Source organism: Typopeltis vanoorti, chromosome 10 (genome assembly GCF_054136105.1).
Source record: "Typopeltis vanoorti isolate ZY-2024b chromosome 10, IOZ_Tvanoo_1.0, whole genome shotgun sequence".
NCBI classification, from domain to species: Eukaryota; Metazoa; Arthropoda; class Arachnida; order Uropygi; family Thelyphonidae; genus Typopeltis; species Typopeltis vanoorti.
In genome coordinates, this window is record NC_143558.1 from 98,368,472 (window position 1) to 98,394,514 (window position 26,043).

Consider the following 26,043-nt stretch of genomic DNA (forward strand, 5'->3'; position numbering starts at 1 on the left):
ACAAAGTTTGCAAATGAAGTTTTTTCAGGACTGGGCAATTCATATATATATAGAATCTAATGACTTCACATCACTTGCCTTAATGTAAACACATATCCTTAAGGACATGTATAATGCTATGCATTATGGGATGGGTCACTACCCAGACCAGTTTCAACCTTTAATGAGGTCTCATCATTGGGAACCAGACCAACAGGTGATGCCAGGGTTGAAGTAATGCAGGTCATATTTTCATATATGAGTACCCAAAAGGTGTTGCACTTATTATTAAAATACTCTGGATTAAAGATAGTTGTTGGAAGTTTTTCCATTTGGTTATACTATAAATTAAAGATACCAAGAAATTTTATTCTTGGTTTAATCCTTTATCCAAGTATAAGCAAAGTTTGCACCTGAAGTATTTTTACCAAGTATTGACACCTTTTGGCTACTCTTATATGAAAATATCACTTCTTCATTACTTCGACCTTGGTATCACCTTTTTATGTGTGATCTTGGACAGTCGCACATAATTGTAGTTCAGATGGATTGGTTCTCACTGGACAACCAACTCTCACTTATGGCTCCAAGCCACTATAAACTGGTAGCAGCCACACCCTGTTAAACTGTGTCGACCTACGGGCTAAACTAAGTGAGGGTAGCCAGATATGGTGATCTCAAGCAGTAATTGTATTCAGTGAATCAGCTGCAAACAACATCTATACTCCATGTTAGGAGCGGCTGAATTCAGATCAAGGAGTGGTGGTTGATACTTGACGAAACTTAACCATTGAAACTGAATGAACTGAAACCAACCTAAAGATGCATGCTGGCTTGACCGTCACCCGGTCAAACAAGGGTCACACCCACTATTAGGGAACCAAGATAGTGAAGGTGAAAAATGTTATTTGAACAAAACATCACCTAGTAGACAGGAAAAACATAACAAGCATAGTAACATGGAACGTAACAACCCTTCACCAGGAAGTAGCATTGCAAATACTACTGCATGAATTAGATAACTACAGATGGTAAGTGATTGGACTGTGCGAACCAGATGGAAAAGTAGAATTTCATCATGGATAATACAAAATTTTAACTTCACCTTGGAGGACAACAAACACCAAGAGGGAGTAATATTAAAACCAAATATATTAAACCACTTATATTAAAACCAAATATATTAAACCACTTATATTAAAACCAAAGGCTCAAAACTCTATTCTTTTACAATCTTATCTCACTCAGGGTAATTAAAGCAAGATTTAAAACATCAATTGGATCACTGACAATTATTCAAGTATACTCGCCCACTTCAACATCATTAGAAGAAGGCATTGAGGAGTTCTATACAGATCTGCAAAAAGCAGTACAGCAGACATCAAGTTAAGATCTCCTAATTGTAATGGGGACTTAATCGCAAAAATAGGCAAAGACTGGAATACCTGGCCAGGAGTAATGGACAGTTTGGATACGGAGAAAGTAATGGACATGGCACTGCTAAACTTCTGTTCAGGTTAATAGACTAACAATAACCAATACTCTCTTTAAACAACTAAAACCCCAAAGAAAATGGACATGGATATCACCAGATAGCAAACCAAGAATATGATTGACTATATTGTTGTAAACCAAAGATGGAAATGATGTATCCTAAATTGCAGATCCTTTGCTGCAGACGTGGATCAGACCATAAGCTAGTACTAGCAAACCTAAGAATAAGATTAAAATCTGAAAACACTTTTAAAGTCAAAAGAAGACTGAATATAAATAAACTACAAGACAATAATATTCTAAGAAAATATCAACTAGAACTAGATAAAAACCTGAAGGAACTACGAAAACAGAATATAAACATCGAAGAACATTGGTGCCAATTAAAGGAAATAATATTAAAATCGGCAGAAAATACAATAGGTTACACAGAAAGAGAAAGCAAAAAGGATTCAATCTCGAATGAAGTAAAAAGGTTAAGTAACCAAAGCAAAAACATGAAATTAAACAGAACCATAACAGAAATGAATATAATAGATTAACCAGAGAAATTACAAAACTAGTTAAGAGACAAAAATAACTGGTTGGAAGAAAAATGCAAAATGGCACAGAAGCTATCAAAAGCAAATAACCTAAATGGATTATATAAACAAATAGATCAAATTAGTAAGATGCAGACAACAAAAACGATAATGCTCAAAAACGAAGAGGGACAACTAATTGAAAGTAAAATAAAAAGAATGGCCAGATGAAAAGAATACTTTAGAGACTTATATAATAAAAACCACTCTCAGGATATTATTATTCCGGCCGCTGAAATGGAAGATGGAACAAATATCTTTACCAAAGAAATAATAGCATACAGCATAGATAAACTTGAAACTAGGAAAGCACCTGGTATTAATACCCCAACCGGCCATGACGTATATAGATGTTCAGCAAAATCTGGATACGATTCTGTAACACCTATTGAATAACATGGATAAGACAAGCAATTTGATCTCACTATTTCTTCCATCACGGCTGGTAGATAGGTTAATCAAATACATGCAGAATTCTTAAAAGCAGGAAAGGAACAACTTTTGGGACCATTAAAAACATTATTTGAAAGAATCTACAAAAATGAAGCAATACCTACTGATTGGACTAAATCAGTTATAACTCCTATGTACAAAAAAAGGAGATAAAACAGAATTCAATAATTAAAAAGGCATAAGCCTCCTCAGTGTTCCAAATAAGGTCTTTACGAAAGTACTCCAAAAACAAATTAAACCATATATAGCACTATCATTAGGAGAAGAACAAGCAGGTTTCAGACCAGGACGAAGCACAATTGATCAATTATTCACCCTAAGACAGCTAATAGAAAAAATGCTAGAGTACAACCGAAGTTGCTATAGAAATTTCATACTTTCATCAGGCATTTGATTCAATCCGTAGAAGAGAACTATGGAAAACTATGAAAGAATTTGGAATTCCCAACAAAACTATAAGAATAATAATCTATATGAGAAATCTGAAAGTGCAGCACAAGTGGAGGACACCTTAGCCAACTCGTTCCACACAGAGCGTGGAGTAAGACGGATGCAATCTTTCACCGGACCTGTTCAGTCTTACACTGGAAGAAGCAACCAGTAAAGCCTTAAAGAAGATTCTGGAATCCAAATATATGAGGAAAATATAACAAATTTAAAATTTGCAGATGACATTGCATTACTTGCAAGAATGGAAGAAGATCTACAATGAATTTCTGATAAAATAATGGAAGAATGTATAAAATTTGAATTAAACCTAAATATAGACAAAACAAAAATTATGCAACTAGGAAAAAGAAACACCAGTTTGAAAATTAAAATTGATAGTAAGAATCTAGAGCAGGTAAAAAACTTCACCTACTTTGGAGGAGTAATTGAGTACAACAGAAATTACAAAAGATATAAACAGATAATCAGTCAAGCATCCCAAACTTTTAGTCATCCAAAAGAATCTGTGAGACAGTGGTCCTCCCAATACTTCTCTATGGAAGCGAATGCTGGAATCTCAAAAAAGCTGAAGAGAAAAAAAATTTATTATTAACTACTGAAATGGGTTGGCTAAGATTACTTGGAGTATCTGTGATGGATAGACTATGAAACAAAGACACAAGGAAATGACAAAAACAAGAAATAACAATAATAGACACAATCCAAGAAAGAAGACTGTGATGGTTTGGTCATGTGACTAGAATAGACACAGAAAGGTTACTAACTAAATCCCTGTTTACAATGATGGAAGGCAAAGGATCCAAAGGATGGCCCAGAATTAGATGAATAGACAAAATAAAAGAGGACCTGAAAACCAGATCACAACAAGCAACACCAAACTGGACAGAATTGTTCAGACTCCCCAGGGACAGACAGAAATGGAAAGAGTTCATTTGGCCTCATCATCCATATAGATGATGGAAGAGAGAAGAAAAAGATAATTTCTTGGCATCTTTAATTCATAGTATAACCAAATGGGAAAACTTCCATCAATTACAAAAAAAAAAAACTAGATGTCTTTGGATAATAATAATAAAAATCAACATACATGAAAAAAGAAAAAAAAATTTCTCAGAAATTGAAGTTCATATTATAAATGTTTTGTTAATGAAATCAGATTATGATGCTTGGAAACTTGCAACAAGAACTGACTAGTATGCAGTAAACTTACATAGCAGTACATAATCTTATCTTTATATCAACTAAATAAAACGAAAGTAACCTTTCTTTACTTTCATCTGATTAAATTCCACCTGGCACTATTAATTATGAAGTTACAACATCTTCACGACTGGTTTCTCCTTTTCTTTTCTTTCCCCATCAGCAATCTAATGGTTTGCAAAATGGTTAACATATTGTTCTCGTGTGAACCTGTTTGTTTGTGGATTCTGGGTTATAATTAAGTGTCACTATAGCAAACTTGTAGCAGCTGCACAGTATAAGGCTTGGATGAAGTATTTTCATTAGTTAACATGATTGAAATTTGTTTTAGCAGCATTTGCTATAGTGAGAGGTGACTACACATTATATTCTTTCATGTTCCATACATATATGCAGAATGCTTAATTATGTTTAATTTGGTTAGATTTGTATCATTTTATGGCTCTTTTCTTTATTTTTATCTCCTTTTTATGCATAGTTATGAGCATAAATTTGTGTAATATTGCAGGATAGAGAATTTCTGATGAATGTGATGTTAAAAATTTCTGGCACATCTAGTGAAAATGATTATGTTGGCTACTGGCAACCCAAACGTGAGCTAAGTAATTTTGCATGCTATGAAACACTTGTCAAGTATTTTGATCAAATGTGCTTTAAACTATCCAAGGTGAGTTTCATTTGTTAATTTTTAAACATTTGACATTACTTATTTTTTTTTTTTGTATTATGTACTGGAATGTCATACTGTCCTGACAAATTAATGTTATGCTATAAATTATACAGAAACTGAGTTTCAGGAAGCCTTTTACCCTAGCACACCAACAATTGCCTTCCTCCTAATAGACCTATACCACAGTTACAAGCACACAACATTTCTCTTTTGTTGGAAAGCCATGGTCTTCGACCCCATCTTTGATCCAGAACCTTTATAAGGGCTTATGAACTGAAACTGAATTAGCCAGTCTCATACAGAGATAGTTGATGGAAGTTTTTTCACTTGGCTATGCTACCAATTATATATTTGATTTAATCCTTTATCCAAGTGTAAGCAAACAAAGTTTGCGCCTGAAGTATTTTCAGGACTGGAGCAACTTGTGGTAAAGGTGGAATAAGTTCTGATTGCTTGCCTTAGTATCTCCCATAATGCAAAGCACATCTCCTTGCAGACATCTATAATGCTATGCATTAAGGGTAGGGCCACTACCCAGACTGGTTTTGACCTTTATTGAGGTCTCATCAGTGGGAGCTAGACCCAGATGTGGTGATACTAAAGTGGAGGTAATGCAGAAGTCATATTACCATATACCAATTACCAAAAGGTGTCAACACCTTATTATTAAAATTCTCTGGGTTAGAGATAGTTGATGGAAGTTTTTTCACTTGGCTATGCTACCAATTATATATTTGGTTTAATCCTTTATCCAAGTGTAAGCAAACAAAGTTTGCGCCTGAAGTATTTTCAGGACTGGGGCAACTTGTGGTAAAGGTGGACTAAGTTCTGATTGTTTGCCTTAGTATCTCCCATAATGCAAAGCATATCTCCTTGTAGACATGTATAATGCTATGCATTAAGGGAAGGGCCACTACCCAGACCAGTTTCGACCTTTATTGAGGTCTCATTAGTGGGAGCCAGTTATACATGTCTGCAAGGAGATGTGCTGCTTTGCATTATGGGAGATACTAAGGCAAATGATCAGAACTTATTCCACCTTTACCATGAGTTGCCCAAGTCCTGAAAATACTTCAGGTGCAACCTTTGTTTGCTTACACTTGGATGAAGGATTAAACCAAATATATATTTAATAATTCATACAGAGATAATGGAGTTTTTTCATATTTCAGAATAGACAAGCTCTCTGGAGAACACACACAATTAAAAAATCTAATTATTGGCTTTATAGCCTTAGTTGCCTTTTCCATAATTCCAACCATTACAAATACCCAAGTTGACTCATTAAATGTTGGTAAACAGGCACGCTTACACTAAAATGTTAGTCAGTTTGTGTAGTGAAGTTGAATCTGTTAACCTCATCTTCAACCAGCATTTTAACTCTTCCCAGAGATGTTTTATAGGCTCAGGGTTTTTGAACACTGTGCTTGCTAATGTAATCTTTGAATTCTTCATCAAATCACATAACTACTGCTAATCCTTACAGTATGACATTGCATTATCATATGATATACAACCAAATTTTCATTTCCACAGAACTGCTACAATGTAGGCAAGCACAGAATTATCCAGAATGATATTGTTAATTTTTGGTGGAATTCATGCTAGTCTGGTTGGCCGAGTGGATAGTATATCTGCTTTCCAACCAACAGATTGTGAGTTTGCATCACACCATAGGTATGGATGTTTGTGATTGTCTTTAAGTGAAAGATGAATTTCATCCAATAAGTGGGAAGGTGTGAGGCCACCTTCCCATTTATTGGAGGCCTGAAGTGGCTTGTAAAAGTTTCATGTTTGGTCTCTAGAGAAGAGTTTCCAAATTATCTAAAAAATAAATCAAAAATACAAAAAAAAAATAAACTTAATAAAATGTCATCATCATGCACATCAAGGATTTAGGCCTAGCCTGGCCTGTTCTGGCCTTAGAAGTCATCGTTGAATCATTTAAGAAGACGTCCTGGTTTTCTTTTTCCTAATGGCTTGTACTTTAAGGCTTGTTTTGGTAATCTTTCTGTTTTCATTCTTTGAACGTGTTCCATCCATTTATGTTTATATTTTTTAATTTTTTCTATTACTGGTTCTTGGTTTAATTCTTTCATAATATCTTTGTTTCTTTTGTGGTCAAATAGGGTATACTTTGCAGTTTTTCTCATAAACTTCATTTCTGCTGTTGTTAATCTTTGTTTGTCTTTTTGTTTTATTGTCCAGATTTCGCTTCCATACATTAAGACCGGTAGGGCTAATGTATTGTATACTTTTAGTCTGGTTTGCTTTTGAACTAGGTTTGGTCTAAATATAGAGTTAATTACACCTGTTATTTATAAGTATTTTTCAATTTTTACATTTATATCTTTTTCATTTTCATATGTGATCGTACATCCTAGGTAGTTAAATGAATTCACCTGTTCTAAGATCTTGTTATCTATTATTATTTTAGTTCTTGCTGGATCTTGTCCTTTAAAGGATATAGTTTTTGATTTTTCAGTTAGATTTAAAATAGCTTTCTGTAAGTTATCTTCAGAATTTGTAATTATTATTTGGTCGTCTGCAAAGAGGAGAGTGTTTAAGTTAACTGTAGGTGAAAGTTTAATTCCTTGATGTAAATTTTTACTCCATTTTATTATTATTTCATTTAAGTAGATATTAAAATGAGTTGCTGAGAAGGGACATCCCTGTCGGACCCCTTGGTTTATCTCTCTTGTATATGATAGCTCGTGATTTAATCTTATTTGTATTTGATTATTTTCGTATATACTTGTGATAGCTTTTAGGATATTATTTGGTATTTGTCTTTCTTTTAATATGTAAAATAATGTTTCTTTTAACTTTGTCAAATGCTTTTTCAAAGTCAATAAATGCAATATGTGTTTCTAAATTATATTCTCTTCTTTTCTCTATTATTAATTTTAGGCAAAAGGCTGGGTCTATACATGATCGTCCTTTTCTAAATCCATTCTGTACTTCTAGAATAAAGTTTTCGGAATATTTCATTAGTTTGTTATTTAAGATTCTGCTATATATTTTGTAACAGGAATTTAGTATACTGATACCTCTATAGTTTTTAGGGTCATCTTTATTACCTTTCTTAAAGATAGGAATCACAATTGCTTTTTTCCATTCTATTGGGGGGATACCAGTTGAGTAAATTTTATTTAAAAATAATAAGTCTTTCTGTGAATCTTGTTCCAGCATATTTATATAGTTCTGAACCTAGGTTATCTTCTCCAGGTGATTTTCGTTTCTTGTTTCTTTCAGGCTGATTTCTAATTCTTCTTCAGTTATTTCATTTTCGTTAATTGTTTGCCAGTTGTCTTTTTTAAAATATTTGTGTGCCCACAGTTCTGTGTACTAACTTAGAAATTCTTTTAATTTCAATTCAGTGTTTAATTTTATGTTTTCTTTGGTATCTGCATTTTTAAGTGTTTCAAAATCTTATATACCTTGGGTCTTATTTTATATAAATCATGTTCTAAATTAGAAACAAATTTATTCCATGATTCTCTGTCTTTTTCTGACTTCTCTTTTAGCTATGTCAAGATAATATTGATAAAAATCAATATTATCTTGTTCTCTTCCTTCTTCTGGGGCATATAAACCAATTATTGTTAAATAGCCTCTATCTATTTTTATTCTAGCTTCTACTATTAACCATTTGTGATAGGCTTCTTTTTTCTTTTTGATTATTTCTTTCATTGTATCATCCCAGATCTTCAGTTTTTTCCTTTTATTGAATTTTTTGGTCTTTCCTAAGCTTTCATTTGCTGCTGCATTTAGTATCGTTTTTATATTAAGCCATTCTATTTCTATTTCTTCATTTTGTTTTATTTTGTCTAGATATTGGTTAATTCTTTGTTCATATAGCCATTGTACATTTGTGTCATTCAACAGTCTAGTTTTATAAACAAATGTTTCAATTATTCTTTCTGTTCTTGTTACTTATAGCCATTTAGGTGGTAATCTTAATTTTATTTTAACAAGGAAGTGGTCACTGCTTATTTCATATCCTCTGTGAACTCTAACATCTAGTGAAAATTTTGATGTCTTTTCATTTAGTATAAAGTAATCTAATATTGATTTCCATCTTCTTGCTGCCCAAGTATATTTATGCATGTCTTTATGTTTATAGAAGGAATTCATTATTTTTAGGTTATTATAAACTACAAAGTCAATCAATTTTTTACCATTCCTGTTTAGAGTATGTTCTCCATGTATTCCTATATTATTATTAATTTTCGTATTTCCAATTCTTGCATTTAAGTCTCCTGCTAAAATTACGTAATCATTTTTATTTATTTTATTATATATGTTTTGTAGCCGATTATAAAAATCAATATTATCTTGTTCTCTTCCCTCTTCTGGGGCATATAAACCAATTATTGTTAAATAGCCTCTATCTATTTTTATTCTAGCTTCTATTATTCTTTCATTCCATAATTGATAATGTTTTAACTGTTTTGAAAGGGAGTTATGAATCCAAATCATGACTCCTGCTTGTGCTCTTTGGTCTCTGTCAACTCCACTGTATATCACATTAAAATTTTCAGTTCTCATGGTTCCTTTAAATTTCTTTTTTGTTTCAGTGATTACTGCTATTTTAAAATTTCTTCTTTCATTTAATAACTGGTCTAATTCTATTTCTTTATATGCTATTCCTCTTACATTCCAGTTTGCTATGTGTATTATATTTTGTCGTTTCCATTTTTGTTTTACCTTTTCCATTCCAGGGCTGTTTCCCATAGATTCAATCCGATTATCTTTTTCTGTCAGCTTACAAGTAGGATTATGTGCTCCATGTCAGGGGACTAGCCTGACGATGGAATAGTTCAGTGGTAGGGCTGCTACCTTAAGGCTTCTGAACTAGCCTTCTTCCGAATTTAAACCCATAGGAGGAATAGGGTATATATTGAAGGGGATAGAGTAGATTATAGAAGAATTATTATTATTATTATTATTATTATTCCGGGAAACTCCAAGGAGTCGACAGACTCCTCGAGGGAGGCCCTAACATCATGTCAAGAACAACTATTCAACATTCACACAGTATCTATCATACCTTGCCTTGAACTCATTCACGGTCGTAGCACCCACAACAGACTCTGGAAGCTTATTCCACTCATTTACCACTCTCCAAGTAAAGAACCTAGCTCTAACACCCTTGTCAACCACGCTCTTGCCCAGCTTCCATGCATGGCCCCTAGTCCTCCCACCACCAGTCATATTTTCAAAAATATCTTCTGGATCAATCTTATAAAAACCCTTCAGTAATTTGAATGTCTCAATCATTTCACCCCTCCTTCACCTATCGTCCATTTTCTGCAACCCACAAATCTTCAACCTATTCTCATAAGGTTCATTCCACAGACCTGCTATCATCTTGGTCACTCGTCTCTGGACTCTCTCCAATTCCTCCCCATCACGAAGAAACCCTGGTGCCCATAGCTGGGCACAGAAGTCCAGATGGGGTCTTATCAAGGCTCAATACAGAGGAACAACAACTTGTTCGTCTGTGCATGTTAAAGTATTTTTCAGAAGCCAAGTGATTTGGTGAGCTGTTTTAGTTACTTTTGCAATGTGCCCCCTAAACTTCAACTCCCTATCCGCCAACACTCCCAAATCCCTGGCCTCATCAATCTCCTGGAGTATGATTCCACCAATGCGATATACTGCTGCTATTCTTTTCACCCCAAAGTGCATAACCTTACACTTTGCCACATTAAATTCACATCCATTTTTCCTAGCCCAGTCCTCCAAACTATCCAAATCGTCCTGTAAAATTTTGACATCTTGTGCACTCACAATTGCTCTACCCAACTTTGCATCATCAGCAAACAAGTGAACACTTCCTCTCAGATCCTTTCCAATATCATTGATGAACAAATTGAAAAGCAGTGGTCCAAGAACAGAGCCCTGTGGCACTCCACTAGTCACAAGACGTCTTTTAGACTCCACTCCTGAATAAACCACTCTTTGATATCTCTCCTTCAACCACCCTCTTATCCATCTCACCAACTCTATATCTATACCCATCTGCTCCAGTTTACTGATTAGGGTTCCATGTGGTATCCTATCAAAGGCCTTGGCAAGGTCCAGTAGTATCACTGTAAACCCATTACCCCTATCCAGTTCAGCAGTCACTGTGTTATAAAACGTGAGCAAGTTACTGAGGCATGATCTACCCTTCACAAAACCATGTTGTCCCCCATACAATATCCCATTTTCATCTATCCAATCCTGTATTCTTTTCTTGACTAATTTCTCTAAGACTTTGACAATGATTCCTGATATGCTAATCGGTCGGTAATTTACAACAGCAGTCTTGGAACCACCTTTATGCAGTGGAACTATTTTCTCCTCTTTCCACCCGCTCGGGACTAACCCAGACCCGAGACTCAAATTAAACAAAATGGTCAAGGGTACTGACAATTCTTTAGCTGCTTCTCGTACAACACGAGCTGGTATACCATCCAATCCCACAGATGTATTGACATTGAGGTTATGCAATAGACTACTCACCTCCACTTCATTAACCACAATTCCCGTATAATCTAATGGTTTATTCGTTTCTGCAATGTCACCACCTGGATGATATACTTTTGCAAAGTACTCACTCAGTAACTCAACTATCTCAACTGATTCAGTTACCTCCCTACCATCAGCATTCTTTAAAATCAATCTGCCATGTACATTTTTCCTTTTACTTGCTACATATCTAAAAAACTGTTTAGGATTCTCTTTAGCCTGCATGGCCAATGTTCTTTCGTAATCCTTTTTTGCTTTTCTTACCACACTCGTCACCCTTCTGGCCTGCGCTTTATACCGTTCATGTGCCTGCCGGTCACCCTTCTCCTTAAATTCCCTCCATAGTTGTTTCTTTTTTTGCAACTCAAGCTTAATGGTGTTATTCATCCATTTAACCCCTACTTGATTTATTATTCGGACTCTAGGTATACAGTCAGCCATTGCTTCATGCAAGCACTTCTTAACTACCTCCCATGCACTATCAATTTCTAGTCCTTGCAGTTGTACATGCCATGGCACTGAACCAATCAAACTCCTAAGCATGTCATACTTTCCAGCCCGATAATTCCACATGTACCCTGTCTTAATTGAAAATTCTACACCTTTAGCCACCTCCCAAGTTAAGACCCTATGATCACTCTCACCGATTGGTGGCAATGTGGTCATATTTGTTACAGCCAAATCCTCAGATGTAATTACTAGGTCAAGCACTCTCTGACCCCTAGTATTTTCCATTACATGCTGTCACAGATAGTTATCCCTTAATAACCGCATAAAATCCAGTTCCTTTCTCCCGTGTGTCCTCTCCTCACTCCGATCAATGCGACCATAGTTGAAATCTCCCATAATAATCACCCTCCTTCCACCCATTTCTTCTATTTGCTTGTGCATACTGTCACCACCATCTTTTCCATCACCTGGTCTATAGCAGCACCCAATTGTATATTTAGTTCTGCTAGCCACAATCTCACACCAAATGGCCTCAAATGTGCTCTTTTCTCTATCCTGCAATTCAACTTCTATTCTCCTTGTCTGGAGCTCATCAGCTATCATCAACAATACTCCTCCCCCCATTTTATTCTCTCTGTCATTACTGAACACACTATGCCCATCACATTCAATCCCACTAGTTATATCATCTACAGTCAGCCATGTCTCACTAATACCTACAACCTGTGGTCTGGAAGTGCCAACCATGGCCAAAAACTCTTCCTTCTTGTTCCTAATACTCCTAGTATTAGTGTACATGAATTTAAGATCCCCATTAGCCCCAACCCTACCTTGATGCCTTATATTAACTATCCCACTCAGATTTGTTGTCCTTATTTGCTCTGGCATATTATATTCATTCTTACATTCAACTGCCTCCATAAGGACTGTATCTCTACTCCCCCCCACCTAACAAATCTAGTTTCCCTGAATTTGGACATCCACTACATTCAGCAACACTTTCTCAAGTCTTCTTACACCGTAACCATTCAAATGCAAGCCATCCATCTTATATAGATCCTTTCGCCCATCAAACTCACTCCACACATCCATAAATTCCACACATCCATAAATTCCACACCACTCGTCATACATAACCCACGCATAAAGTCATTCGCAATTATAGCCCTCCTTTTAAACATTTCACTGTCATACCGTGGCAAAAGACTAATCATTCTAACTTTCTCACTCTTTTCTTTTGCTACCTCAAACAATTCATTCAGGTCTTCTATCATTTCCATTTTATCTCCTTTCAAATCATTCGTACCTGCCACAACAATCATTTCTTTCACCCTTTCCTTTTGCTCTCTAATAGACGCAGTTACGTCCTTTATGGTCACACCAGGTTGGTACGATTTTGTCAAATCCTCTACTAACACACCTCGTACTAACGAGTCTCCATACAGCACTCTATCCTTCATTTTGTTCATGTTCACATTCATATGTCTATTTTTCCTGTCATACCTTTTATTATTGGTTGGTTCATTCAGTCTACTTTTGTTCATGCACTCTAGCTGCTGTTTTGCTCTTTCTATCGCACTATTCAACAACGCGATCTCACTCAATGCATCTATCTCATCTTTTTTGTTTTCTGAGAAACCATTTATACTATCATTCACACTTTCTACATTCACACTCTCACAATTTTCATGTACAACCTTGCCGTTTCTTGTCATATCCCTATTTCCTTCATTCTGAAGGTTGACAAAAATATCACACTCACGATCCAAAATACACTTCAATTCCTCATTCTCCCTACATTTTCTACACACATTCAATCCTTTATTATCATCTAACCACACTCCGACCGCACTCCACAAAGCGTACATTTCACAGCTAGTACACTGACTCATTTCTTTTATACCGTTCTTTGATAACGATGGCGAACCTTCATTACTGGCCGCCATTTTCCTTCGCACTGGTGCCATCCTTATTTGCAACGTGTTTTGTCAAATTATACGTTATAACACACCAAAATTAGACGCACTAAAATACGCAAGGCAAACAAAACAAAACTACACAATATTAAGTAATTTGTATCGATAACTGAAAATGATACTTATCTTATCTGGAGCTTGCACGAACACTACACATTACGAATTCATCTAGCGGCGACTTCCCGACATAGATTATGTTATAAAACACTTTAGTACACTAACCACGCTAATAAAGCTCCAATAATATACCAAAATTACACACTTAAGTCCATTAAATCGAATCCAAAACACCAATAAATCAACAAAAAACACAAATCTCTCAGGAGCTCTCCGATAGCACGTCCGTTCACCAGCTAGCCTCGACACCACCACCGTCAGCCAAAATTTGGAGATGCATCCCAATAACTCAGGACAACAATCTGTTATCCTGTAAGCCATCATGTGTAAACACATCCATCTAATCTGAAGAGTGTTTATTGTGATCCATCACTCCATATAGATTTCCTTTGATGTTCTTAACATTCAAACTCTTTATTATGCAATTGATTCCAAGCATTGCTGATTTATGTGCAGCTGTGTAATGAAGACTGAGGTTATAGAGTTCTTGCATTCTGTAAATCTGTAACCATATGTGACGTAATTTCTAAATGACAAAATTTACAGATACATGATTGGGGAACACATAATCCTTTTTTTCATTTCTATCTCTTTCATTTTTATAACAAGCCTTATAAGCTTCCTCATCTCTTCAGAAATTAGGCATTTGCCTGTTCCAGCTTCACAGGTCTTTCCATCTTGTTACTTGTTTTACTCTCTCTCTCTCTTCCCCCCCCCCCCCCCAGCCTATATCTATCCACCTCTTTTGGTAGTTGATATTTTTCTGTCCTAAATAGATGTTCTTTCCCTCTCTGTTCCTTGATGTCTTCATTTCTTATATGGTCCAATTTTGTGCATTCTTTAATTGCTTTCAAAACTCTCATCTCTGCAGCTTGTATTTTACTTCCATCTTTCTTTTTAACCATCCATGGTTCTGAACCATAACAGAGTGGGAGTGCCCATTAATTTGTAAAATTTTAGTTATTTCTCATCTTGTTTTTTATTCAGTGTCCTTTTAATTGTTCCTCAGATTTTCTGAAATTTCTTTATTTTTTCATCTTTATCTTTTAGATATGTTATTATGCAGCCTAAATAATTAAACTGTGTCATCTATTCTGTTATTTTATTTTCTATAACTATTTTTGGTCTAGCATGATCTCGACCTTTAAATGCCATGACTTTTGTTTTCTTTTGTGAAATTTTTAAATTGTATTGTTGGCTTAATTCATAAACTGATTTTTGAAGGTTGTCTTCATTGTCTTTGTAATATAATCTGATCATCTGCATACAGTATTGTATTGATAACAGTTCTGGTTAACTGGATACCTTGTTTTATCGTTATTTTCCATATATTAAATAGAGTTGGAGATAAGCCAAATCCCTGTCTGACACCCTGATTCATTTCAATCTCTTCTGTTAATTTATTTTCTAACTGTATTTTTTTATAACTAAGATGAAAAGCCAAAACGGCTATTTTTCTCTGGCGAAGTTGATATAAGTTAAGGGGATAAAAATCCCTTATTGTTTTTCAGCCAGTAAGTGAAACTAAGATCGAAAACTACGATCTGTAACGTTTCATGCCGACAAACTGTCAGCGTATCCAAGCGTAAGTGACCACTTGGTAGTGCCACACCAGGGCAACTCGTTGCAAAGGTGCAGAGCAAGACTTTTACAAACATCCTTGTGTACTGTGGGATTTGTACACATTATCCATTGGTTGGAGATGAGATGAGACCTCAAAAAAGGTTGAAACCGGTCTGGGTAGTGACCTCCCCTCATAACGTAAAACAGTACTACATCTCTTAAGAGCTGTGTGTTTTACATTATGAGAAAATATCAAGAACAGTGAGGGATCTTGCTCCACCTTTGCAACGAGTTGCCGTGGTGTGGCACTACCAAGTGGTCACTTACACTTGGATACGCTGACAGTTCGTCAGCATGAAACGTTACAGATCGTAGTTTTCGATCTTAGTTTCGCTTACTGGCTGAAAAACAATAAGGGGATTTTTATCCCCTTAACTTATGTATTTTTTTATCTTTATATAAACTTTGTATAGTTTGTACCAAATGTACTTGGTATCCTTTTTTTTTTTTCATTATATTCCATAGTTTTTCTCTCTGTATTTTATCAAAAGCTTACTCATAATCGATAAAGCCATATGAGTCTAAATTAAATTCTCGTCTTTTTTTCAATAATTTGTTTTAGTACATAAATATTATCTATACATGATCTTCCATTTCTGAAACCATTTTGTTCTTCTGAGAGTAGATTGTTGGCAATAAGTCTTTTATTCAGGATTTTACTGTATATTTTGTAACCTGTATTTAATAAACTTATTCTTCTTATGAACTCAGGGAGCTATAGAAGCTCGTCCAGAGCAGACTTTTACAAACATCCTTGTGTACTGTGGGATTTGTACACATTATCCATTGGTTGGAGAGCAGGTGTACTATCCTCTCTGCCATGCTGGCAATTTTCATCTTTAATTTTAGCTTAGATGATCCTGGATGCCTTAATTGTACTACAACATTATGAACTAATTGATGACTTATGTCACAGTTATGAGTATATCGTACCTTAATCTGGTTAGTACCATGCCCTTTCTATTACCATACACAACTCAGTGGCATAGAAGGGCGGGTGGGGGGGGTCTGCTCCAGGCGGCACTTTAAACCTTTTTGAACTTTTGTAGTTAATTCTAAAATACAGTCTCGAGAACTCAGTTCCAAATAATGTAATGCTACTGCGAATTTTCCTCACAATTGCTGTAAGTGTTGCTAGTTGTGAGAGGAGTTTTTTAAAATAAAATTTGATTACGAATTACCTACATTACTATGAAATAGACTTCGCCAATGTCATCGATTTTGCTAACAGAAAAGCAAGAAAAATAACATTTTAGAATGTTGAAATTAAAGTTTTCCTTCAAAAATAGTGTTTTAGTTTATTTCCCTATACGTCGTTTTGACTTGTAGTATTTTTGGTGTATATTGAGAGGGGTGGCAAACTTGGGGACAGTCCCGGGCAGCAACTGCTCTAGCTATGCCACTGACACAACTACAGTCATTTTTTATGCTTTCCTTTGCCTTGCTGGTGCCACATGGTTTATCAGTGGTATTTAGTATCTGGTGAAATGAGAAAGTTCTCATTGCAATATTATAAATTATACAGAAGAACATGCAAAGTTGCTTAGTCAAACAGAAATTTTGTACAGGTCTCCTGGCTATTTTTTCACCAGAAAAGAATAAAGTATATATAAAAAAATTAAAGGTTACAACAATGATTGCAGGAGGTACTTTTCTAAAGTATGAGAAGAGCTTACCTATTATTTTTATTATTAATTAAATTAAATTAATTAAACTAACCAATTAAAGAGGAAAAACAAGCAGAAAAAGATATGAGACTGTTATTAAAGCAGTTTTTTGGAGTGTTTACATGTGTAAATAGATTAGTTGTATGTATTAATATAAACACAACTAGTTTTATCCTTATTGCAAAGATCTTCTTCCAGTGTACGAAATAATAATAAAAAAGAAAAATATGGTACATGAATAACACTGATATTAACAGATGTGCTATTAGACAGGATTCTGGTAATTTAAAGTAGCTCTGTGCATATGTGTTTGTTGATGTGCATGTTATGCAGGTGCAGGATCTAGGTTGAGAAGTAGTTGAATGCACTGTAAGAAAGATTAATTATCATCATCAAATTCCTGTCATTTACTCTCAAGGGGTGTACAGGATATGATAATACTACATGAAAAATATACATCATTACTAACTTCCTGTTTACAATTTTTCTCCAGATCAATCTGTTACCTCTCAAGGCTTCAACATTGTCAGATCTTATATTTCTATCTTCTAAGGCACTTTTTACTGTATCAATCCACCTATATCTTGGTATTACTCTGGGTCTTTTTCCTGCCAACCTGGCAGAGAACACTTGTTTTGCTAATCTTTCCTCTCCCATTCTGTTTAAGTGACCATATCACCTGAGATTAACTCTGCTAACACATTCCTGAATGCTAACAATGTCAGGTTCTTTCCTAACATTTTTTGTTTTTAATATGATATTGCCATTGATGCCATCTGTTCATGCCCCTAATATGTCTCAGGATTCTCTTATCTGCAGTCTCTAGTCTTTGGTCAAGTCTTTTACTTCTAGCCTGGCACTCAGATCATTAAGTTAAAATTGGTTTGAACAGTCTTGTATACAGCTAATATAGTGTTCCGACTAATTTCTCTCTTATTCCATATAAATTTATTCATTTGACTTCCTACCATACCAGCTTTGTTGATTCTGTTGTCTATTTCCATATTTAATTTACCATTTATATTAAAAATTGTGCCTAAGTAGCTGAAATATTTTACTTGTTCTATATGTTCTCCATTCACAATGCAATTGATATTTTCAATGTTTTTGCCTATTTTCATTGTTTTTGTCTTGTTATTGCTGACCTTCATACCAAATCTATTACAACAGTTATTCAATTTAGTCAGGGAATCTTGCAGACTTGTAGCAGATTTATTTAAAAGTATAATGTCATCTGCATAAAGCAAAGAGCTGAGATAAACATCTCCAATTTTGATATCAGGTTTAGTACCACTTTACTTCATAATGTGATCCATATAGATAATGAATAACAAGGGGGATAAAGTACATCCTTGTCTGGCACCAGATTTAAATTAAACCATCTTCCTGTACTTCTTTCAATTCATACTGCTAACTTACAACTCAAAGACTAATTATTGCTTGATGTAATGTCCCATTGATACCATACAACTGCAGCATTTTGAATAGCTTCTCTCTTGGCACCTTGTCATACACTTTTTCCACATCTAGAAAACTTAAATACAGATCTCTGTCATATTCCCATGACTTCTCAACTATTTATCGTAAAGTGAAAATCTGATCCTGACAGCCTCTCTTTGGCTTGAATCCTGCTTGTTCTTCACCAAGGTTCTCTTCCTCAATCCTTCTCAACCGTTTCTCAAGTATACTGGCATAAATCTTACCAGGAACACTCGATAGAGAAATACCTCTATAATTCTTACTTCAGTTTTTTCCCCTTTTTATATATGACATTATGAGAGCTCAACTCCAATCATCTGGAATTTGTCCCTCTGTCCAGGCCTTTTGAACTATGCAGTGCAGCCACTGCAAGACTTTTATAGCTCCATACTTGAGCATTTCTGGTCGAATATCATCTACTCCTGCAGTGCCTTTCCACATTTCAGGCTTTTGATGGTTTTTTCTACTTCAAGTATGTATATGTATTCCTGATTGCATGCCTCGTCAGTATTTTTTTATCACTGTGCTGTCATCACTGCTTGTTTCATTTCGTAATTTTTTGAAGTAATTACTCCATACTTCAAGGATATCTTTTTCTTCAGTTTTCATATCACCTTTATCATCTCTAATTCCTTTTACAGTACTTTTTCCTTTGTTTCTAAACTTTTACATTAGCCAGAATATTTCCAGAATATCTTGCCACTTTCTTGATATTTATTTCTGTGTTCTTACCAAAAGTCTTCCCATGACTTTTGTTTAGCTAGTTTTACACAGTGTTTAGCTTTCTTACATTTGTCTCTGTATTCTCTAAGAGCACAAGCTGACTTATTTGCCAGGAACTTTTGATATGCTTTCTTTTTTTCCTTCACTGCTTCTTTAACTTCCTGTGTCCACCATGGAGTTCTGATTTTTCTATCCTTGCAGACAGCCTCATTACATGCCTTTCTGGCGGAATCAATCAATGTTTTCTTCAGGGCTGCCACTGAATCTCTAAGGTTTGGTTCCTGTTCTCAAACTCTTTCATTTTTTCTTGAATAATGTTTGTATATTTTAGTCTACAGTTCACATCTGAGAGCTGCTCAACTTTTATTTGCTTTAAAACTTTCTTACATGTTTTTCTTTACAATATGAAATTCAATTTTATCCTGCTCAAGACTAAATGGTGATTACTTCCAATTTCAAATCCTCTGTATACTGTACTGTCCTGCATCAGGGAGAAAACATCACTGTCAACAATAACATAGGCAGTTATACAATAACTGACTATGTTGTTGTTGATAAAATAGTTAGTTATCAAAGCGGATAACCAAAAGGAATGCAGAGAACCGACCAGGGCTTCTGACCTAATGTCCAATCCTCACCTTCTTGTGGTGCACCCTGTTAGGTGTCTACCGGCATACTGAACAAACAAGGACGAGCTGGTAATTTTTTTTTGGATTTAGCCGACCAAATTGTATTCATATTAGCTTAAACCTCAATGTTAAATGATGGTACAACATGACTTTCAAATTCAAAGGATGAAAAAAATACTGAACTGTTCAACATCTATATTTAAGAATTATGTATTAAGCTTTTCATGCATCTTTAATCAATGAAAGAAACAGCACATTTAGTTTTTATCATTTGAAACACTCAGTGTATTTCATATTCTATTTTTAATGCAAATCCAAACTTTTATATATGAACATTATGCACATTAGTAAAATGGGTGGGTGAAGTATTAAACATGAAGGCTCAGCAATCACTGAAGAAGCAGAACTAGTAAAAAATTTTAAATTAAATTTCAGCCGGCCTGGTTGGCCGAGTGGTTAGTGTATCCACTCTTCAGCCAAAAGGCTGTGGGTTTGAATCCCACCGTGGGCATTAATGTTTGTGATTGTATAGTAGTGGTAGTGGTTGGCAGTAGATGGTGTTGGTGTAGTTGCGGCTCATTGTAGTTGGTGGATTTGAGTGGTGGAGACAGAGTTGTAGAGTAGGTGTCCTCCTTCAATGAGTCCTTAGACTCCCTGGAGGTGTCAGGTAATAATAATAAAATCACATTTCCTTAGAGCAGCTTTCTGATGAAATGATACTCATCAAGCAGAATCTTAGATATAACAACAGCTAATCTTGAATGAAGAATACTTCACTTCAATTTCAACTTCTGTTTTTTTTTTTTATGTTGAGCCAATATATGAGAGGATGGTTGTTCAACTGGCAGAAAATTTCTTTGCCTTTTCCAAAACTAAAAATTAAATAAAATGTTTGTGTAATTTCAATTGAATAAGTTCTATATCCATCCGCTGGATATCATATGCATATGGCATATGATGTCCAGCAGATGGATATAGAATGTTGGATGGCATTGCATGTCACTGTCACTACGTTCCTCAGTGATATGCAATGCCAGTCCTGGCCAGGTGGTCTGTTGTAGGTTTTAAATTTCTGCAAACCAGTCACTCCAGAGACCATTCTTCCATCTCACTGTGGGTCTGCCACTTTCTCCTTTTTCAATGAATCCAAAGTATTTCAGTTTCCTTCTGTCAACATCTTTAAAGAGTCTTAAAGAAGTTCAACCAATCATTTCTAGCACCCATCCATTTGTGTGCATTTCAGTATATGATATCCTCAACAACTTTCTGTAACACTACATCTCAAAAGAAACTCTTTTTCTTGTTACTTTTCTTCTAGTTCCAAATCTCACATTCACGTCACTGTTCAAAAAACAGTTGCATCCAGAATCCTAAACTTTGTTCATCTGTTACCGATCCATCCGTCCATATTTTAGACCAGTCTGTTGTTTTAACCATTACTGATTTATTTTCTGATGTCTTGATAACAATTCTTTACATGATGGATCCGAGGTACTCAAATTTTTGCTCACTTCATTTCTTTCTCCATTAAGGTGCACGTGGTTGAGAACCTAAATGTCTTACTACAATTGAATTCAAGTCCTCTGTTCTAACTGATATCATTGCCTTAGCAAATCAGATGAACAAATAATTTAACTGCATTAATTTTCAATAGATTTGCATTCTCAGTCTACCGTTACTTTTACTTTCTTGCTTGTATTGTAGTAAAAAGAGATGATACATGTCCATTATTTCTTTACCCACGTGCACAGTAGGAAAGGGATAGGGCACAAAATTTCTCAAAATTTCACAAAGGACATCACATTAGGGAACATTAAGAAACATCACTTTTTTCCATAATTTCAAAAATTTGGCATTTCAGACAAATTTTACAAATAACTGACAGAATTTTCTTCAAGTAACACAGAAATAACGGAATTTAATATAATTCACATATTGTCACAGAACTGACAATTAGCATTTACCAAATTTTTAAATGTCAATAACTAACTGAACTTTTTACTTTTGACTGCTAAAAAAAGAAAAAAAATCAAATTCATAAGCTTTCTAAATTATGAAGAAAAGCTTGTTGGTGATATCTTCTTAATATGGAGCCATGGTTGGCAATCCCTTCAAGATTTCTTAAACAACTTGAACCATCAATGCCCAAACAACATTTGTTGAAATAGAGAATACTTCCATTAGGGAACATAAAACTGACCAGATAGTATGAATCTATGTATGTGGTGTGTGTGTGTGTATGTCTGTATATAGAAACACACCCTTCCATAATTATTATTCCTCTTGCAGACCTTTGTTCTGATTCACATTATTGTAAATCATTGTTTCCCCAGAAATTAGGCACAATCTCATTCCTTGGAGCTTGTCTTTCCTATATTATTAATTATGAGGATGAGATACATCATCAATTTCTTAATGTGTACCCTTAAATGGCGTTCAGGCCTATGACAGCACTACATGATTAAGTTTACATTATTATTAATTTCCTATCAATTATTTCCCCTCCAAATTGGTCTATTTCTTGTTAGCACTCCAGTATTGTCACATCTAACATTTCATTCTTCTAAGGTGCTTCTGACTGAATCATTCAGTCTAGATCTTGGTCTTCTTCTGTATCTCTTTCTTGGTATCTAAAACACTTGTTTTGCTAACTTTTCCTCTCCCATTCTGTTTAAGTAGCCATACCACCTTAGATTACTTCTGTTCCATAGAGCCCTAAGATTCATAATGGAGTTTGCATAACAGAGTTTCATGTGATATCCTGTCAAACACCTTTGCAAAATTCAGCAATATCACTGTGTAGTATTTCCTTTATCCAACTTGGCTCTCACTCTATTATAAAAAGTTAGTAGATTACTTAGGCATGACCAATCCTTCACAAAGCCATTCTATCCCTTGTAGAGTATCATATTTTTATTTATTATTTAGAATATATTATTATTATCCACTCATTCCTGAATTCTCTTTTGGACCAATTTTTCTAGTACTTTTATCATCACTTGCTAGCCTGGGAGGTCAATTTGTTATCTGCTCTCCTGTCAGGGCATGGATGTTTGTGATTGTCGTACTAACCGTTTACCATATTTGAGATAACTGTCAAAGTTTATTGGGAAAATTAAGGTGTGTAATACCTCATGAAGCTAAAATTTGCATTTCTATTAGAAAAATAGGTGTAGTTTGGCAGACTGAAGGTGGAAATAAACATTGCTGTGGTTGAAAATAAGACCACATATATTTATGAAGTGAATTTTGAATGGCTTTGGAGGGTTTGCTTTTGTCTGCATATAATGATTTTTTTTTTTTTTTTGCTTAACCTTACATTTAAACCTGAAGTACTGAAAGTTGTCATAGCTACTGAAAACAATCCTAAAGTTTAAGCAGTTTTTATGTTAAATGCTAAAGTTTTTATATTTTAATTCATCCTTTTATTCTGGTAGTTCTAGTTTTAAAATTTCATAATATCCCTGAGGTAAGCTTCTCTGCTAAGTACAAAATATCTAGCTTCCTTTCAGTGGTTTAAAGTTGAATTTTTATTGCAAAACAGACCTCATAGCCATAAACCATTACTAATGGTAGTATATTTAAAATATCAAAGAATACTGAAAAGAAGCAGCAAATGTGGATCATCCACACTTAATATTCCAAAAAACGATAATGCTAACACACGTGATCTTCACTTGAACTCTCCTTTAGGCCTGAATTTGTCATTGAGCTAAGTGATGATGATGACATGTAAAAAAATTATGTCTAGCACATTCGGCATCAGTTGAAGTTTTTGTAATGCTCATGGTAGTAAGATATATTCTTTTCAGATCAGCTTGCAATTTATCAATGCACTAGGAACAGGAATATTTACTTCTGGATTAAAAGCAACCTACAGGAAAAGTTAAATCTACCTACAATTTAATAAACATTTACTAGCCCCTATTTTTTTATTTTTTTATTTATTTATTTTTTTTTTGATGGTCCTATCAAAGAAATATGCTCTACTTTGAACAAAGTTGAGTACTCTCCCACTATGCCATCAGTGTCAGGGGTTTTTCTATATAATTTGTAGATTTGTTGATATTGCAAGGATAAGCTCCAAATGATTGGCCTCCCAGAAGTTCTTATTTCTCTGAGATAGCAAACTGTAGGATATTGGAGAACTGTAACTGTATCCACGAAAAGATAAGAGAACCAATAGAAGAGACTGCATTTACACAAATCAATAAGGTTGTGCTCTGCAAAATATTCCAGAGGACATGGTGTGTGATCATTTTGTGTCACAGAAATGCTCACCATACTGAGCTTGATTATTAAAGAGGCTCTTTCCTTCCTCACCAGTAAAACTTAAAGCACTTTTACATGTCTCCTGCCTTTGTACTTTTTGCATTACACTTTGCATTACCCTATGGTGTGTTCAAGACTTGACTACCCTGTAATTCTGATATGAAGGATTTTGTTTTAAAAAGTCATAAAGTGTGGAAAAACACTAAAATAATATACTTAGGCAATAGCTGTTGATTTTAATAAATATTCAAGTTTTTTTTTTTTTCTCACCCATGATTATACATTACTTTTCTACACACCAGCTTTGGTTATGCAAAATTGCTAACATGTAAAATTTTCTCAAATATATGCTAATTAATTTATCCATGTGTGAAATTATACTTGGACACCTCCTTTCTTCCTCAGTAGTGTATATATTATTTATCATATTGTTTTTCTTTACAGAATCCATATGCATTGGAGTTTCTTTATGTATTTGTGAACCTGTGTGAGAGCAATGTGCCTATATCCAGAATAATCAATAGTATTGATAATGTCTGCATTCATCCAACCATCTGTGATATCGTATGAACACAGCTTCAGATTTGGTTACAATAATTTTTCGTTGCTGTATTTAAAATATAAAAACATATTATATTATTTTACCATATGTATGTAAATGCTAAATTCTCTCTTATAAAAAAATAAAGTCATTCAATTTATTAATGTATTATTATTATTATTTCGGGCGACTCCAGGAGTCCTTAGACTCATCGAGGGAGGCCCTAAACATCATGTCCATACAACCATGCGATTACATTCTCACAGTATCTATCATACCTTGCCTTGAACTCGTTCACCATCATAGCACCCACAACAGAATCTGGCAGCTTATTCCACTCATTTATCACTCTAAAAGTAAGGAACACAGCTCTAACACCCCTGCTAACCACAATCTTGCCCAGCTTCCATAGGGGTCCCCTAGTTCTCCCACCACCAGTCCTGATCTCAAAAATATCCTCTGAATTAATCCTATAGAATCCCTTTAGCAATTTGAATGTCTCAATCATATCTCCCCTTTTTCGCCTATCAACTAGTTTCTGCAACCCACAAATCTTCAACCTGTTCTCATATGGTTCATTCCATAGATCTGTTATCATCTTAGTCACTCGCCTCTGGATCCTCTCCACCTCCTCCCCATCAAGAAGGAACCGAGGTGACCAAATCTGGGCACAGTAGTCGAGATGAGGTCTTATCAAGGCTCGGTACAAAGGTACAATAACTTGCTTGTCTCTGCTCATCAAAGTATTTTTCAACAACCAAATGAGTTGATGAGCTGATTTAGCTACTTTTGCAATGTGCCCCCTAAACTTCATCTCCCTATCCACCAACCCTCCCAAGTCCCTGGCCTCATCAATCTCTTGGAGTACAGTTCCACCAATGTGGTATACTGCTGCTAATCTTTTCACCACAAAATGCATAACCTTACATTTTGTCACATTAAATTGACATCCATTCTCCTTAGCCCAGAACTCCAATCTATCTAAGTCATCCTGCAAGACTTTGACATCTTCTGCATTCACTATTGCCCTACCCAACTTTGCATCATCAGCGAACAAATGAATTGTTCCATTTAGATCCTTCCCTATATCGTTGATGAACAGATTAAACAGCAGTGGTCCAAGAACAGAACCCTGCGGCACACCACTAGTCACAGGCCGTCTTTTGGACTCTACTCCTGAATAAACTACTCTTTGATATCTCTCCATCAACCAACCACCT

At 35.0% G+C, this 26,043-nt stretch overlaps 1 protein-coding gene across 2 annotated transcripts in view; it reads left to right on the plus strand.

Annotated features, from left to right (window-relative positions):
• LOC150102621 (legumain-like) overlaps window positions 1-24,983 on the plus strand; it is a 205,102-nt gene extending 180,119 nt beyond the window's left edge. For both annotated transcript variants that reach the window (XM_090399527.1, XM_090399528.1), the window contains exons 13-14: window positions 4,666-4,824; window positions 24,727-24,983. In XM_090399527.1, coding sequence (XP_090255653.1) covers window positions 4,666-4,824; window positions 24,727-24,852 — 285 coding nt within the window. In that variant the 3' untranslated portion in view covers window positions 24,853-24,983. The remainder of the gene's footprint in view (window positions 1-4,665; window positions 4,825-24,726) is intronic.
• Window positions 24,984-26,043: the final 1,060 nt, after the last annotated feature.